Source organism: Microtus oregoni, unplaced genomic scaffold (assembly GCF_018167655.1).
Source record: "Microtus oregoni isolate MIOR12 unplaced genomic scaffold, Mior012 000023F_ref0000262, whole genome shotgun sequence".
NCBI lineage: Eukaryota > Metazoa > Chordata > Mammalia > Rodentia > Cricetidae > Microtus > Microtus oregoni.
In genome coordinates, this window is record NW_024543082.1 from 1,858,733 (window position 1) to 1,870,479 (window position 11,747).

An 11,747-nucleotide genomic window follows, 5' to 3' on the forward strand; every position below is an offset into this window, starting at 1 on the left:
GAGAATTATACTCTCCACCGCCTTCGTGGTGTTTGTGTGTGTGTAGGTTCCAAAGACTGCTGTCTTCCTTAATTAATCTCACCTTCCTTTCTGAGACAAGGTCTCTCACTGAACCCCGGAGCTTGCCGTTTGGCTGGACTGCCTGGCCAACAAGGCCCAGATCCCCTTGTGGCTGCTAAGGGTAAGCCCTGATCCACCCTGTTTTTACACGGGACCCGAGGATTGAACTCAGGCCCCGTTCTTGCAAATCAAGCGCTTGGTCAATTATCTCCTCTGCCCTAGTCATGCCTTTGAAAGACACCATGACACTTGTGAAGGAACCGCAGCCGCTACCTGTGGTCCCTTTGCCATGGTTCTTCCCGAGCCTGTTTGCTGCCTTCAATGTGATGATGCTGGTCTTTGTGAGCGGCCTCTTCTTCGGGTTCCCGTGAGTGTCTCATGTCATCTGTTAGGTTTCTGACACGGAGACAGGATGGAAACTAAAGATAGTACAGAGGCAGGGGTATGCAGGAAGGAGTAACGGGAGGCCCGGGGAACAGCTGTCTGGATAGAGGAAAACTTGCCAGCAGAGTTTTGGAGTATCGGCGCATGGGTGGGGTAAGGAATAGACATAACTGGTGATGGTGGTGACATTTGGTGGGGCTGCTGTGAGTGGGTCGCCCACCTGGATCTTAGTTCTGGGAATCCTGACCCAGCTGGACAGGGCCTGGGGAGGAACTCCAGGCTGCTCAGCTCGGGACTGAAAGCGGCTCTGGTCTCAGTTGCAGGTGGCTGGCTCAGAACGGGGAGTGGGTCTTCCCAGTGGTCACAGGCCCACTCTTCGTCCTCACCTTCTACAGTCTCATCTCGCTCAACTTCTCAGATCCTGGTATCTTACATCGAGGTGAGGGCTCAGCCCCCTGGAAGGAGGAGGTGGTACCCCAAAGGCTGGCACCCCACCTCCAGTCTCGGGACCTCTGTGCCCCATGCAGTACTGTTGTGGATCTAGAATTTCATTTCCTGAACCACCAAGGTGTGTGTGTATGGGAAGGGGGCAACAAACAAAACAAAACAAACAGGCAAAAAAACATGGATCCTGGATGTTGGATGTTTTTCAATTGCTTCAGAGGGGTGGCTGCACAGGCTGGAGAAAGGCCAGGACGATTGTCCAAACCCTGCAGTTTCTATTCCATCTGCTCACTACACACAAAAACCTCAAGTGCTCCCGTTGTTTCAAAAACAGAGTTCTATACACAAGGCTAGTTGGAGCATGCTTCCAACATATCTCTCTCTCTCTCTCTCTCTCTCTCTGATGGTCAGCTTGCTCCATGAGGTCAGCGATTCCCTTGTCCACCTCTTCCCACACTTCCTGTGCCCAGGGCTGCTACAGGGCTGCCCATAGCAGCAGTGTGACGGCTACTACCGCCTACCCCTCTTCTGTGCCAGGCTCCACCACCGAGGACCCCATGACGGTACACGTGGTGAGTGTGAACCAAAAGGCCTTCCGCCTGCAGTGGTGCCCAAAATGCTGCTTTCATCGCCCTCCCCGGACCTGCCACTGCCCCTGGTGTAACATTTGTGTGGAGGTGAGCCCCGCCCCCCCCCCCCCCCCCCCCCCCCGCTACCTACCTATTTGCTAACCGGTCCCCAGACCTGACCAGAAGCTAAAGCCTCATCCTATGTTGCCCGGGGGTGGGCATGAGAGTTCTCCGTGACTGGTGAGGCCAAGGATGGCTGGATGTCCACCTGTTCTTTGTCCCTCACACGGGGCACTGCCTCTGCGCCCGTATGTATCCAGAGAGGCTGCCATGTCAGCACAGGCACATTCATTTGTTCCGGCCCTGGGGAAGGGGACGGTGGTTCGCTGTCACTGGGTACCTGAGCCCTTCAGTTGGCCACAGGCCTGGTCTGGAGACTTCCCTGTCCTCCTCTGTTTTGAGTTGGAGTTCCTGGTTTGGGCAAGCTTGTCTCATGTGCAACGGCACACCAGCTTACAAACATGCGGAGGATGCCGGCTGGGCAAGGTGTTTTTTCTCTTCACCTAATAGATGAGAAAGTAAAGGCCCAGGGATAGCCTATGTCTGACTGAAAGCTCTATCAGGCCAAGCTCCAAGACACAGAGCCTTAGCCGGGCGCCGGTGGCACACACCTTTAATCCCAGCACTCAGGAGGCAGAGGCAGGCGGATCTCTGTGAGTTCGAGGCCAGCCTGGTCTACAAGAGCTAGTTCCAGGACAGGCTCTAAAGCTACAGAGAAACCCTGTCTCGAAAAAACAAAAAACAAAAACAAAACAACAACAAGAAAAGAAGATCCTTAATTGGGTTCTAACTGGAAATGTCAGTTTTAAGGCCGGCATTCACCGGGATTCTTCCTGGGGTGAAAGCCAGCACAGGGGGTACAGGGGGCCAAGAGTAAGCCACCTGGAGGGCTGAGTTGTTTGGGATGACGGAAGCTGGGCCAAAGGATGGATTCTGGAGGGCTGCTCCTCTTCCTGTCCCAGGACTTCGATCACCATTGCAAGTGGGTCAATAACTGCATCGGTCACCGGAACTTCCGTCTCTTTATGCTGCTGATCCTGTCCCTCTGCCTCTACTCCGCCGCCCTACTGGTCTCCTGCCTGATGTTCCTAATTCACACAAGACATCTGCCCTTCTCCGTGGACAAGGTTATGGCGTATCTACACAGGTCCGAGGAGCCATGTGAGGAGCAGTGGGGAGGGGCTGAGGCAAGGGAGAGATGAGCTCTCTCAAAGGATTGAGTCGGTGACGAATGACGCTAGCCGGCGAAGCCATTGGAGAGGCTCAGTATGGGCGGATGAGTGTAGGAAAATGGACGGAGTAAAAAAAAAGCAAAAACGAAGTAACATTAAGAACCTAGTGGGGCCACATAATAAGGCTTAAAAGGGACCAGCAGGGCCACAGTGTGGTGGGATAGGGTGGCGGGAGTAAAGATGGAGAGGGGAAGATGAGCTGGATCGGGCGTGGTTCCTTAGCTGGTCAGTATCCTGGTGGCTCTGCCGGCTGCGGGCTTCCTGATCCCGCTCGTCCTGCTGCTGCTGATCCATGCTGTATCTGTGAGCGCGGCGGAGCGCTCCTGCGAGAACAAGGTATGTGGGAGCCGGATTGTATGGTTGTGGAGGTATCTCGGGTCCTCTGGATCTGAGCCTCCACTGCCTTTGGCCCTGAGAGTAAGGCCTTTGGGACGCAGGTCCAGAGTAGCAGTCAGACCACAGTGCCACCTGCTGGAGCCCGGTGGCCTCTCGCCGCCCCATGCGCCGCAGTGTGCCTGCATCTGAGGACTGAGCATCTCCCCTTTGGACCACACCAAGGGAGACTAGTCCTGGCCTGTGTAGTTTGGACCGAGAGAAGGAGTTGAGGGTTAGCAGGACCGAAACGCCACTCTGGGTTTTCGAGTGTGATCCCGAAGGATTGGTCGTTGCCAGCTTTGCAAAAAACTAGGGAGCCAGCAAATAGAATTTTTTTCCCTCCAGCACTGGGAATTGAACCTAGGGCCTGGAAAATGCTGGGCAAATGTTCTTCCACTTAGCTGTAGCCCAAGCCCACCCCCACCCCACCCCCCCCCCTTTTTTTGAGATAGTCTCAGGCAGGCCTTGAATTTTCGCACCCCGTGGCTCAACCTGGTTGGCCTTGAATTTTCGCACCCCGTGGCTCAACCTGGTTGGCAGCTGGAGTTAAGGACATCAAGTCTGACTGAACGCAGAATGCTGCTGAGACGGGTAGGAAACAGCTCTGATTAGAGCAGAGCAGAGTGTGGCAAGGGCGATTGAGCAGACCCTCAGAGCCGGCCACAGCAAAGCATCCAGTAAAATCGGGTGTGGGAGTTGATCTTGATGCAGTGGAAACCGGGAGTCACGTAGGGGGATCCGAAAATAGTACCTCCTTACTCCAGAAGTCTCTCTCAAGGTGATTGATGGTCCACTTTCAGTCCTGTTACAGCCCCGACAATGACTGGTTTGTTTTCCACCCCTCGGGGTTGTTGTTGTTTTATCTCTCAGAGTCCCACATAAATGAATCATTGTCTTTGGAGACTGCCTTGGCTGGCTTAGCACAATACGTTTGAGATTCCCCCACGTTGTTCTCCTCCATTTATTCCTAAACTCTTAGAGGTGGCACTGCTGGGTCCTGAGGCAGCTGTGTGTTTAGTTTTATAACAAACTACCAGATTGTCTTCCAAAACGCCATTTTGCATTCATACAATGACATATGAGAATTCTAGTTGCTCTACCTCCTTGTCAACACTTGATACTGTCGGAGGTTTGTTTAGCTTTTTGCTTTAACCCATCTAGTAAATGTGTGATGGTATCTTATAGCTTTGATTTGTATTTTCCTCATGAAATGATGCCGAGCTGTCTATCTTTGATGTAATGTGTGCTCCAATATTTTGAACATTTAAAAATTGGATTATTTGGCCGGGCGATGTTGGTGCATGCCTTTAATCCCAGCACTCTGTGGAAGGAGGCAGGTGGATCTCTGTGAGTTCGAGGCCAGCCTACAGAGCAAGTTCCGGGACAGGCTGTAAAAAGCTACAGAGAAAAACAACAACAACAACAAAAGGAATATTTTTGCTTTGTGCCGTTTGAGTTCTTTCTGTATTCTGGGTTCAGGTATATGGTTTAAAAATATTTTATTGTAATCTATAGTTCATGATTTCATTTTCTTTTCAGGTTCCAAATAGCAGAAGTTTTTCACTGTGAAGTACTTGTGTGAAGGTGCACATGTGCACGGTGTGTGTGTGTGTGTGTGTGTGTGAATGTGTGCTTGTGCGTGTGTGTGCATCCCAAAATGGATCACGTGCATTTGATGTGGACATTAAGAACTCTCTGCCTAATCCAAGGTCACATAATCTCACTCACATATTTTTCTATGGAAGGTTTGCAGGCTTAGATTCTATGTTTAGATCTAGGATTCCTTTGGGGATAAATTCTATATGTGGTTAAGGCTTGCTTTTGTTTTCCAAGTTTTTTTCTTCATGTATATGAGTATTTGCCTGAATGTATATCTCTGTACGATGACCATGCCTGGTGAATGTGGAGTTCAGAAGAGGATGTCAGATCCCCTGAAGCTGGAGTTAGTTATGAGCCTCCATGTGGGCGCCAGGATCTGACCCTGAGTCCTCTGCCAGAAGAAACCATGAATGCTCTTAACTGTTGAGCTGTGTCTCCAGGCCCCAAGATTTGCTGCTTAAATATCTGCACCATTTGCTGGAAGTTTCTTTCCTCCACTGTGTGGATTTGCATATTTATTAAAAAAAAAAAAACAGAGCCAGGCAGTGATGGTGCATGCCTTTAATCCCAGCAGTTGGGAGGCAGAGGCAGGTGGATTTCTGAGTTCGAGGCCAGCCTGGTCTACAAGGGCTAGTTCCAGGACAGGCTCCAAAGCTGCACAGAGAAACCCTGTCTCAAAAACAAACAAACAACAGCAAAAAAACAAAAACAAAACAAAACCCAAAACTGGCTGGATAGACACGTTTTAGGTCTGGATTCCACGTTTCGGCCTGTCCTGTTCTGTCTTGGTCAGTGTTGCTTTATAATTTGGAAATAGCAAGAAATGAGTTCTTCAACTGCTCTTTTTCTGAGGTTCTTGGCTGTTTATTTCTTGGAGAGAAATTTAAGAAATCAGATTGTCACTTTCTTACAAACATTTTGCGGTTCTCATCAGAATTCTGTCGACCTATAGAGCAGACTGAGACTAGCTGTCCCTTACAGGAGTCTGCATTTGGGGATTCGCCTAACAACTGATTTATTTATTTATTTATTTATTATTTTTACTATCTTTCATCATTACGTTGTAGCATGTGTATTCTGAACCTGTTTCATTAGATGATAATTTGACAGATGTTTTAGGAAGGCAGGTGGGCAGTATTGTTGGGTTATTGGGAACTACAGACAAACAGCTGAAATACAGACAGAGCATCCCCCTGCCTCTGCCTCCCATCCTACTCACCCCCTCAGTCATTTCATGACATCCTGTTTCAGATGGTTGGATGGTGGGGCTGTCTGTGGAGGGGCTGAGTGGTTAAGGGAGGATTGGGATATTGTCTGGAAGACGGGCAGAGGAGGGCATGTGTGGTCACAGAGAGTAAGTTTGCTACAAAGAGGCATACAGGCAGTGGGGAGCCCTGAGAAGGCAAGAGAGCCCCCGTGGGTGCAGAGTGCTCAGAACTGGGGTGCTCCCTGCCCTCCTTTGCAGTCTGGTGGCAGCTGGAACTGAGCAGGCTGTCTGAGGGGCAGGGTGCTGCCACGAGGGACAGGCCAGTTTTGACACTGGCTCATTCTCATCCCCTTCCAGTGCAGGTTCCATCAAGAACACAACCCCTTTGACCAGGGCTTTGCCAGGAACTGGTATCTGACGATGTGCGCGCCACTGGGTCCCAAGTGAGTTGGGAACCGAGACGTCTGAGTGGTGGACCCCAGGGCTGTGGGTGAAGTGGCCTCCTAGAGGGGATAGGGAAACTGCAGCCGGAGGGGCTAGCCCAGCTCCGAGCAGGGCTGATATCACCCTGGGAACATGCCCCCCCAAAAAAACTGAGAGGGAGGATGGAGAGGATGGAGACCTGTCTCCTTACAACGGCTTTGTTTTTCTTTAGGTACATGTCCGAAGTTGTCTGTCTGCAAAGACCGGTGGGAACAGAATGGATTTATGAGAAGATACAGCCTTCGCCACCATGTCCTCCTAAACACTGTTCCCCAGGTCCTCCTGTGCTGCAGCTCCAGCCCCAGGCCCAGCCCAAGCCTCCACTCACGGCACAGAAACGGACTTCAGGAAGTGGAGAGGCGGCCATTGTTCTCCAGGAGGTGAGAAATCAGGTGGGAATGTCCCCAGGAGGTGGGACTGGCCCTGAAGCAGGAGCACACAGAGCTTGGTGCAGACTGTTAAACCTGGAGGGACCTTGGATGAGGGTGGTTACAGACCTCTAGAACACTCAGATGCCCCCCCCCCCCAAAAAAAAAGAGAAAAGAACGCATCCCCAATTTACTTTGGACCTGGGCCAGTCACTAGGTCTGGACCGATTTCCTCAACTGGTAATTGAGGACAGAGATTAGCCTACAGTTAATACCATTTTTGAAGAATATTCTTTTATTTAGACAAAATTTTTCCATACGGTTCAATTCCACTGAAATATATGGAAGCGGAACGTAAGGAATATGACAGGAGCCAAATAACCGCAGCTTCCTCTCAACCTGTAAGACATCTGAGGTGCTAGTCTCCCCGTGGCTCAGTCAATGGGGAGTTGGGGAGGGATGAAGCACCCGGGTTGGCTGGGATCTGGAGTTGGGGAGGCTGGAGGGAGCCTGTATGTGACCACTCTGTGTTTAGATCGATGCCAGCCCACGGCTGTCTTTGCTGTCCGAGGCCCCTAGACGAGGCTCATCCCGGCGCTCACAGAGCCTGGACCCCCTGAACCTACGCCTCCCGGTCTGAATCCCCGTGGTCCACTTGGGCCCAGATCATGTAGCTTCATTGGTGGGAGCATTGGCACCCACTGATCCTCATTAAATTGGTTGTTGGTTTCTAATGAGGGTGTCAGACCTCTTCAAGGGGCTTGGGGACAAAGACCTCCAGGGATGGGTGAGCCAGGATCCCTGGAGACCCAAGCACAGGGTTTATCACTGTCTGGCTCCGTGACCCTGGGCAAGACACTGAAGAGTGTCTCGTCCTTACAATGGACGGGTGCAGTCTTCCTGATGAGAGCCTCCGTGAGAGAAAAAACCCACCAACTCATGTCTGTACTGAGGAAGGACGCTGCCTCCGCCCTGCAGTACCTTCATCTGGCTGCAGAGGGCGCGCACTGCCCAGGAACGCGCAAATCTCACTCAGGCTCCTTACTGTGGCACTGGACCTTATAATTTGGAAGGCTATCAAACTAGATGTGGGTACCCTTCCGGCGGCCACTCTAAGCTACATGGAGGAACTAAGATGCTAGGCCTGCATCTTCCTGCAACCGTGTCTCATTTTTACTGTGCTCCTATAGTCCACCTGTCCTTGGTGTAATCCCGTGGGTCTTCAGGTCCCTGGAGGTCCGCGGTGTGGCCTTGTGTACTACAGGCCACCTCTCCAGCTCTTTAGACAGTAAAGTACAGCTTCACTCCCTTATCACTCAGTGACACACACCCATCCCCCATCCAACTCCCCCATCCCTCCTCACCTGTCCCTGGAGGCCCCAGGCTCCTCCTTGCCATGTCTGTCAACTCTACCCACTCTGCTTCTGACACCACCTCCCCATCCCCCCTCCCCGCTGCTGGCTAGCCCAGTTTTTCAGGAGCTTCTATGGGACATGGGGGCCTTTCTCTAGTTTTACCCTTGCTCAGCTTACAAGCCTTTGGGTTCTAGGTGGAATCTTGAATATATGTCATTGGCATATCAAAATTCAGGCCAGGCATGGTATCTCATGCTTTTAATCCCAGCACTTGGAAGGCAGAGGCAGGAGGACATCTGTGAGTTTGAGGCCAGCCTGGAATACATAGCAAGTTCCAGGACAGCCAAGGCTACATAGACCTTGTGTATAAAGAAGTAAATAAGTAAATAAAATAAAAAAAAAGAAGTCAGTCCAGCTTGGCCCTTCTGGGTGGTGCGAGGGACCACATTCGGGCTATTTTAGGTGCTCTTTTTTTGTTTTTGCTTTTTTTTTGTTGTTTTTGTTATTTTCGAGACAGGGCTTCTCTGTAGCTTTGGAGCCTGTCCTGGAACTAGCTCTTGTAGACCAGGCTGGCCTCGAACTCCCAGAGATCCGCCTGCCTCTGCCTCCCGAGTGCTGGGATTAAAGGTGTGCACCACCACTGCCCGGCTACAAGGCACATGTAATGTAGAGCTAACACAGCTCCGCAGTTACGTGGCAGCCAAGGACAGACACAGTCCTTCTGAGTCACTGAGCCACATGTACGTCTGCACCCGGGTGTGCAGAGGTGAACGCCCAACTTCAAGAAAATGGTGAGAACGCAACAGTTAAGGGGTTCCTGCTTGCTTCCTCCAAAGAGGAGCTCTCCAGGTAGCCTAGGCCTGGATCTGGGTCAGAGGGACAGAGGGGTCCAGAAACCTGACCCAAAGCTGAGAGAGGTACCTGCTGAAGTCGCAGCTCCACTAGGGGCTTTGGGGATGCTATGTCCCTTCAGCCCTTTCTGGCTTGAGACTGTATTTATTGGTTCCTAGTCTCAAGGATGCTGGAGACTCACCCGCCTCAGGCAACTGGCCGTCAGAGGCTAACTCCATGCTATGCTCCCTGATTTAGAAGGCCTCAGTTACCCCACTAGGCAAGGATGCCATTTTCTTCAGATTCTCCAGAGGCCCTGACACCTCTACTTCTTCCTGGATCTCTGTCCTTCCCAGTTGAGAATTTCTACAGCTCTGAGAGGGTTCTAGCCCACCCCTGCCCTAAATATCAGGCCACCCCCGTGTCCTTCCCTACCAGGCTGGAAGGCTCCGGTTGTGCTGCCCCCACCTTTCTGCAGAACTTGCCTTTGGTTCTCAGATGTACCCCACCCAGTCTTTGGTCCACAGATAAGGTACGAGCTCTTCTCAGGGCCCTGTTGTGGGGCCCCCTCTCCGCATGCCTGGAAAGCCTTGCCACCCTCAGAGTGAGGGATGGAGCCAAGAATGACCATGTGCCAGGTTGTAGCTGGAGAGCCCTCTGCAGGAGCCTAGCCAATTCCTAGACCCCACAGGAGGTATCCAAAAACATCTCCAAAGTGGTCCTCATGGCCTTTTTGGATGTTGAGACTTGTAAGACATAACAAAGCTGAGTGACTGACTACTCAGCTCTGCGTCCCATGGCCGATGCCACTTCCTTTGCTGGGCCCAAGAGCCCCCACAAGCGCCATTTACCATATGAAGACCTCTTAGAGGAGGGCAGGGATCAGAGACTCTTCATCCCACAGCCCACCGCCACCATGGTTTGGGGGCTAGAGAGGGAAGTGTTAGCTAAGAAAACCTGATGGCAGAGACTTAGCAAGCCTGGTGCCTCTCTCATTCCCAGAAGGCCACGAACATTCCTACTCCCAGCAACTCCAACAGGGGAGCCTGAGCAGGAGCTGCAGGGGACCTGGCCCTCCCGCAGCTCCACTGATAAGTGGGTGCATCCCAGTCTGGGTCGCTGGGGAGCCGATAAGGAGGCTGCCGAAGGCCTCTCCATCCTGGGCCTCCTGATAATGGCTCCTGCTGCCTCCGGTTCACCCCACCCTGCTCTGCCCTAACCACCCCACCCAAGGGGGGCCCTGACGGTGGGGCTAGGCAGGATGACTGGGCCGAGGGACAATGCAGAAGGAGAGTTGGGGCCAGACTCCTCACACCTCACAGGGCACGGGCACCTTGCTGGTCACCCTCATGGGCTCCTGGGTCAGGTGTCAGGCCCTTAAGGGACCTCCATCCGAGCTTGTGTCTCTTTAGTTCTTAAGCAGGGAGATGCAGCCCAGGGAAGAAGCCCTGGTTCCAGGTGACGCTGCTATTACTGTCCTGTCAGGCCTGGGCTACGTTATTCCTAATAAGTTCTTTGATCTCACCAAGGCTGCAATGTTGCTATTTTTGTTTTAGAGATGAGACACTCTCAACAAACCAGTAACCTCCCCTGGTCATGCTAAGTGGGAGAACCAAAACCCTCTATGACCTTTCCCACGACATGTTCTTCACTGTGAGGACAGACGGGGGGGGGGGTCTTCTCTGTGACAGGAGACAAGGGGTCCTAAGTGTCAGCACCGTCACAGGCATAGCCCAGGCAGAGCCATACTCCAGCGCCCCCAGGGCGGCTTCATCCATGGTGGTCCTCACTATCAGAGTGGGACCCAAGGGCTGCAAGAGGCGGAGCTTTTGCATGACCCACTTAGGACTTCAAAAATGCCAGTTACCATGACAACCAAGTCCAGTGCTACCCAGTTTAGAGTGGGATCCCTTGGGGCTGGGTGGCAACCCCTTGGGGAAGAGTGTACTGCTTCCTGGGGAAGTTTGTTTTACGGAAAGCCAACCCCTGGGGGTTCTCCAGGCCAAAGAAACTGGAGTGGTGGCTGGGGAGTGGAGGGGTGGGGTAAGAGCCAGGACTCCCCTGCAGAGCATGGGCCATGGCTGCGCACTGGTTTAAGCAAACAGCCGGTGGCCTGTGTTTAGGTGCTTGTGTTCATGGCACTCCAGGCTGAAGGGAGTCCAAAGCCACAGTTGTTCTGGGCGCCTGTTTCTCAGTGTCGGGGTGGGGGTGGGGCTCCATCTCCAGCTTCCCCTCCGGTCACATCTCCACTCTCCTCTCCAGTCCCTTGTCCCTCCTCTCTCCCTTCTGTCCTCTTTCCTACCATACACTCTGGGGCTGCCCTCCTGCTCGCCATCCCTTTCGCTCCCCCTCCGCCGCTCCCACCCCGACTTTTCTTGGATGATGATTTCCAGGAACACAAAGTCAGTGGAGGACTTTCAAGTAAGGACGTCTAATGGTGATTCTTGGAAGCTGTGGGATCTGGGTACAGGGCATGAGGGCTGGAGGCGGCCTTTGCACAGGGCGCCTTTGTCTGCTGCTGCCCCGGGGTTCTGCAGCCCGGCCAGGCACTCACTCGGAACTGCCTTCTGACTGGAACAGTTTTGTTTTGCTATGGAAATCAGAGGTTCCAAACTGGGGGGACCCTATGGGTTATCTGGCCACCTCATTTCTCAGGGAGACGGAAACCATGGATGTGAGCATCAGGGAAGGTGTCCCCCGGAGTCACCTCAGCTGTCTCCAGGTGTCTGCTTCGTGTCCTTTCCACACCCTGTGGTAAGAAAGCTGGGCCAGGTCCTGTC

The 11,747-nt window shown here is 52.6% G+C and overlaps 1 protein-coding gene across 1 annotated transcript; it reads left to right on the forward strand.

Annotated features, from left to right (window-relative positions):
* The first annotated feature begins 284 nt into the window (after positions 1-284).
* Positions 285-7,428, forward strand: Zdhhc19 (zinc finger DHHC-type palmitoyltransferase 19). The gene is made up of 8 exons (XM_041673462.1): positions 285-427; positions 762-883; positions 1,426-1,565; positions 2,480-2,652; positions 2,980-3,085; positions 6,288-6,373; positions 6,586-6,793; positions 7,317-7,428. Exons 1-8 carry the CDS (start codon positions 285-287, stop codon positions 7,419-7,421), a joined length of 1,083 nt encoding a protein of 360 aa, XP_041529396.1. The 3' UTR covers positions 7,422-7,428.
* The last annotated feature ends 4,319 nt before the right edge of the window (positions 7,429-11,747 follow it).